The sequence below is a fragment of the Oryza sativa genome, chromosome 11 (assembly GCF_034140825.1).
Source record: "Oryza sativa Japonica Group chromosome 11, ASM3414082v1".
NCBI lineage: Eukaryota > Viridiplantae > Streptophyta > Magnoliopsida > Poales > Poaceae > Oryza > Oryza sativa.
Genome location: NC_089045.1, coordinates 19248471 through 19254615, shown reverse-complemented (window position 1 = coordinate 19254615; position 6145 = coordinate 19248471). Strand labels below are relative to the sequence as shown.

Below are 6145 nucleotides of genomic sequence, written 5' to 3'. Positions count from 1 at the left end.
TTAAATCAATTCCGATTATGGATAATCTATTCAAAAGCATATTCGTAAACCAGAGTTGCTTCACTAGATCAAAGAGGCAGCGTATATATGCCCATGAACCCATCACATCATCAACATATCATATATAAAAGTCTAACTTTCCAATATTCAGGTAATTAAGTTTTATCCTACACGAAACTTCTATTTTGTTACAGCTCTCCTTTTCGGTGTGCTAAAAATGGTGCACCCTCGATACATAGGATAATTAATTCGGGTAATCAGTTTTCAAACATCACATCAACCGTTGGTATTAATTTTTTGGAATAACATCCAGAAAACAAATAAATCTCACAGAAGAAGAGAAAGAAAAAGACAAAAGTTAGGAACCAGATGCAGCTGGTATATATGGAAATTTCTCCAAGACATTTGCTTTTACCATGCATCTCTCTCTCTCTCTCTCTCTTTTCTTTCATCATAGACTGGAAATTGTTGGCACCTGTATGCGCAAGCAGACATGGTTGTGTTGGACTTGTAAAAATTACTGGTCTACTTAGGCATTAAGCAAGGATCAAAAAGTCATTGTCACCTAGATATGCCAGTGTTCATCTTTGCCATTGTGAGTCGACCATGTTAAGTAGATCCTGCATATCTTGTAGACTGGTATACGTGCTAACTCCGATCCAAATGTAAGTTTCATCAACTTGGAGAAAGGCGTTTTGTCGATCAGTACCGGATCTTTGATATTCTGTTTGATTTGTTGTTTGTTTGTCCAGCTACTTGGGTTTGTTCCAAGGTCATAGCAATTGAATTGTGTGTCCCTGTCAACTTTAGAAGATTTCAAATCATACCATACCAAAGTGTTGGATATATGCGTAGGTTTTGTAGGTAGGTAATTATACTCATACCATAACCGAAAACAAATTATTGTGATTTCACACATTCTATCATACTAATAGATGAAAAGCCTTGCTGTGGGAGTTTGCAAATTAAAAATAGTACAGTATATACAATGGAATGATGTCCTAAAAGTAGGGGCAATGGAGAGAAGTGAACAGGAACTCTTGAGGGCTAAGATGAAACAAATGGAAATTCGACCGGGTGTTCACAATTTTGGAATGAAATTTCTGGCCTACTGGTAGGATGTGCCTTTGGCCAAAAAAATTTGTTTGAGTTGAGCAAAAAAAAAAGGTTCAAATTTAGTGAAAATATATTGTAAATTTCAAATTTTCAGTACCACCCGAAGAGTTATTTGCATTCTGAAGTGTAAAACGCTGCTAGGGACAAATTAATGGGTGAACAAAGATCATCTTAATGATTTCTGTTTCCTCAGCAAACAGAGACAAATACATGTTAAGGTACATATAACCTAGGTATTGTTGAACATAGTCTCAGGCATAAATTGTAGTACTTTTTAGCTCTCTAGTATGGAGGTACTTCTACCGTAAAAAATCTTACTATATACAACGGTATATTTAATTAGCCTAATATACAATTGCAAAGATTGTCAGCTAGACATTAACACTGATCCAAATATAAGTAGTCGACCCCAGGGGCACGTTATTAGTGTCACATTAATGCTTTTCACCACCAAATATTACTGTCCAACATTAGCTGCACACAGAATGTCTGTTTCTACTGCAAGTATAGGAACATAAGAATTTTTTAAAAAGCAATTCAGTTCATGCAGGAATATGGGAAACGGCCTACAAACCTTCCAACAAAATAAATGCATGGACAGGAAATTCAGACATGCATTCCTACCCTCAGAAGTTCAGTCACCATTAGTGTTTCCCTTTGAGAAGGTCCAGGTCACCTACATAGCTCCATGTGTGATGACCGATGTCGACATATTGCAAGACTGATGAGCAGACAATAGGAAGAAGCAAAGGGGAAAAAAACCCATAAATTATACCAACAGGTAGATGGTCCTTTCATGATGGAAAAACTGACACCACAATTCAGATCAGAGAATGACCCCAACCTACCAAAATCCTTCCAACCTTCTCACCTTCCTGGAGCCTTCCTACAATACATTAATAATTAAGAACTAATTAGCAATGCCAAGAGTTGATAATTGTTAAAAGATTACTGGCCAGAAATGACATACTTTGGATAAGATCACTTGTTTAGCATTTTTGCAGCCTTGACTTGTTCTTGCATTGCATACATAAGTCCCTTCTGGCAGGTGGTGACAGGGACTCCAAACACGTGGGGTTTACAAAGGTTGGAATATATGAGTAAAGGGATGAGCTGTGAAAGTGACCATTGTAGTCTAGAAGGGATGGAAAAGTGATACTCCCTGACTTGAGAATTGCAAATGCTCATATATATATGTGGTCCATAAGTAGAGTAAATGCAATTTACAGTACAACAGAAATGTCAATTCTTTCCCAAAAACACGTTACATATAGCACACAAGATCAGGAATGGTATGCATGAATTCACAGTGGGAACAGAATTTGTTGACCACAAGGTGTACCTATTTCCTGGATTATGGTGGAAATATATTATGTTATGATATCCGTAACATCGTTGCATGAATGGGACATTTCAACAGACATCACACAAATGGAGGGAAGCACGAAAATAAGGATTCATGCATTATTTAGTACAATATAGAACAGATCAAAGAAATCTGGAGGAGAACGGGTTGTACATACGCGAATGGAATAGTCAGGCAGTAGAACAAGGTTTTTTATGTTTCCTAACAGTAGCACAATCAGTTAGCTCCTCTTCAGCATAAATGTCAGTGTGATGTTCAGTGTTGTTTTGCTCTGCATTCCAAATTATACAGGTTTTTATGCGAACCCTGCATTTTTTTGCAGAACCCTGTCCCGGAGGAATGGCTTATGCAGTTCTGGAGTTGGAATTCAGCTACCTGGCAGACAGGCATCTTACCCTTACCCAGGCAAAAATCTGCATCAGACATTGTTTCTTCGTTCCAGCGGTGGGAATTTGGAGAAAAATCAATTATCTCTCCATTGAAGTTCTGCTTGCATTTGCTTGCTCCTGAAATTCTCAAACTGCACAAGTCATACTTATGACCAAATAATTTAGTTACGACCATCCTTGATTTGTAACTGTGAAAAAAGTATTACAGACCAATATAACATAAGACTACAGATACAGCTGTCTAGTTGACCGAACCTGATCTGGAGACAGCTAGTATACAGTGCCAGCTTGATTGACAGTACAAACAGAAGCATCCTTACACAGATAAAGCTTCTTCCTTCAAAACTCCCCCCATTTCCATTCTCCATGAGCGGTCAACTAGTGGGTACAATTCCCTACAGAATGTTTGCAAGGCATTCAAAAACTTACTAGTCAAGATTATCAACAAGCCAACAAATAACTTGTAAAGTGCTCAAATATGATTCTGATGGAGCACAAAGGAAGAATATTTCTTTTTGAGTAGAGGGCAAATAAACTACCTACTTATCTGAAGAAAGTGGACAAAAACAACATATTTCATTTATGTAAGTTTTAAATTACCTTAGGTCATGACTTACAGCCAGTATAGTATGATCCTTCTTTAGGTCCTTGAGAAGATTCACAACGTCAGCACGAGCTTTCCAATCTGATATTGAGGGAAAAGTTTTGATATATGCCACAGTTATATAATACTTTCGCAGCAATACTTGGCTATCAACAATAATCACAGCAACTGTCAACAGAGATGATACGATGCCCACAAAGAAGTGCATTAGACAACAGATGGATGACCTCAACACACCATTAACAAATAGTATTTCACAAAAGAATTAACAAATGGTCGCTTTAATACTAAATAATGTCATTTCAGATATCAAAACATGACCATTGAATTTATGTAATATTTTGATGGTAAATTATTGAAAATACATCATCATTTATAATTATTTTAATAAAAACTACACGTATTGTTTCTAATATAATTATTTTTCTTTTTGGTAGCATCCTTGTGCTGCAAAGAAATGCATGTTTGGAAACAGACTATGAAATAGAGCAATACTGAATGCTTCAGTATAGGCATTCAATCACATACCAAGACCAGCAAGAGGCTCATCAAGCAATAATAGATCAGGAGTTTGGACCTATAAAATTATAAAATTAATAAAGGAGGCAGAAATATATGACATCTTGCTTTTTTAAAAAAGACACAAAAGAGTGTCATTAATAAACCACAACAAACAATACCAGTTGAATTGCCAAAGCAAGTCGCCGTTTAAACCCACCACTTAGAGATTGTGGATCTTCTTCCAATGAAATGCCATTCAGACCAACCTAGCATGTCATGCATAGCACAAATTATGTCAAGGGTAAATAGTTCGTGTTCCAAGCAAGAGCTCACTTAACAGTGGAAAGTATGATAAAATGTTCTATTAGGTACAAATCGAAATCCTAAAGAACTTTTGAAGGATAATCATTAGTCATTACCGAGTTAATGGCATTTTGAAGTTTTAAAGCAAGCTTCTCCCTAAAAAGAAAGTCTGTATTTTGCCGTGGCCATCCAAAAGTAATTTCCTCAAGCACAGTATCTGCTAAGAAGTACCTACATGAGATATGTAAACGATCTTATTGTTTACTGGAACAGTTTAAACATTTCAACTGACCATATACAAACTTATTGAGTTTATATTACTTAATGGTGAAAGTGGCAACTCAAACCTCTCAGGAAACTGAAACACGATACCAACTCTTTGAGCAGTTAATAATTCTGGTGGACCCATAGGATTTCCACTATCGTTGTACTTCTGTATGCAAATTGTCCCATGGGTAGGTTCCGATAGACCTGCCAAAAGCTGAGAAATCAAGAATCAAGATGTCACCTTAAGATGGAGGATAAGAGGGAATTCAACAAGGCATGCAGTATTTTTTATGCAAACCTGCAAAAGAGTAGTTTTTCCGCTCCCGCTTCGTCCAAAAAGTAATCCAAAACTGCATGAGCATGCAACATTCAGAAAAAGAGTCACCCCAGAAATAAAATTACTCTACAACAATTATACCTGCTTACCTTTTCTCCTTAAGATTGAGGCTAATTTCATTCAACAAGTTTTGTTCGGTTCCTGGAGGTCGATAGCTAACTCTTCTGACCTAAAATAAGGTGATGTTCAATACATTTCACAATGATAAAAAATGGTAAAAATGCATACACAGAGCAGAAAAGAGCACATGGATCATAGATAATCTACATGACTCGTAGAACGGCGAATCGGCAATAGCTCAAATAGCACACCAGCATGTAAATTTGTAATGAACGATCCTCATGAACATCATTTTTTTAATCCATCCATCATTTACTTTCTTCCTAAAACAAACACATTTGCTTTACTCCTACTACCAAACAGCAAACTGCAAAATATATATACAAACAATATAAACAACAACTAGACACCAAACAACGAAGATAGAACTTGCCGGTGCCACATCTCATTTCAAGCTGTTCTACACTTGTTACATAACAAAAATAAATAATTCTTAGCACCGAATTGTAAAATGGATAAGGGGGGAATAAAAAGAGAGAGCTTTGCACCTCCAATTGGGAGTACCCAACTGCTGAGACTGAAACTCTCCCCGACCGACAGCTTCGAGAAAACCTCCTCCCTGAATCCACGGCCCGCCTCCTCGCCGGAGACGGCGTCACCGCCGGCGAGAACGCGGCGGCCGTCCCCACCACCTGCATGGCCAGCTCAACGCGGAGCCTTCGGCCGGTCGGCGCGTCGCTCAGGCCGCCGCAGAGAACGCGGGGGCGGAGCGAGGGGGACGCCGCCGAGGACCCTAGATTTCCGCAGGGGCGCACGCGGCGGCGGCGGCGGCAACGGCGACGGCGGCGGTGAGGTTTGGGTCGGGTCGGCTGGACTCTGGAGTATGGGCAAGCGCAGCAGCGAAGTCGAGAGCTAGGTAGCTTGGGTGGGCCGGGCTTCAGGATTGGGCCGAGCCGTCGAGGTGGGCTGGATTGGGCTTGTTAATGGGCTTGTCAACCCATGGGCTAAATAAGCCGGCAGACTAAGGAAAAAGTACACCGAAGGTCCCTCAACTTGTCATCGAATTACAAAATCGTCCCCCAACCGTAAAACCAGGTATATGACATCCCTCAACTTACAAAACCGTTCAATTTAGGTCCTTCGGTGATTTTGGTCCCGGTTTTGTCCGACGTGGCGGCAAAGTCAGCGTGGAACCCACGTGG

The 6145-nt window shown here is 39.3% G+C and overlaps 1 protein-coding gene across 8 annotated transcripts; it reads right to left on the bottom strand.

The window, feature by feature from the left end:
* Positions 1 to 2548: 2548 nt before the first annotated feature.
* LOC9270400 (ABC transporter I family member 11, chloroplastic) lies at positions 2549 to 5821 on the bottom strand. 8 transcript variants are annotated; one of them, XR_003239556.2, is made up of 10 exons: positions 5492 to 5821; positions 4973 to 5052; positions 4845 to 4896; positions 4627 to 4760; positions 4396 to 4510; positions 4156 to 4242; positions 4004 to 4052; positions 3472 to 3643; positions 3127 to 3266; positions 2549 to 2988 (listed from the first exon to the last, which is right to left on the bottom strand). XR_003239556.2 is itself a non-coding variant. In XM_015760022.3 (10 exons), the coding sequence occupies exons 1-10, from the start codon at positions 5639 to 5641 to the stop codon at positions 2738 to 2740; spliced, it is 1179 nt and encodes a 392-aa protein (XP_015615508.1). In that variant the 5' UTR covers positions 5642 to 5821; the 3' UTR covers positions 2549 to 2737. The 8 variants fall into 8 exon arrangements, 4 of the variants coding, with proteins under 4 accessions (XP_015615508.1, XP_025877431.1, XP_015615510.1 ...); XR_010737852.1 differs by having other exon boundaries at positions 2549 to 3002; positions 3472 to 3556; XR_003239558.2 differs by having other exon boundaries at positions 3472 to 3556.
* Between the last annotated feature and the right edge of the window lie 324 nt (positions 5822 to 6145).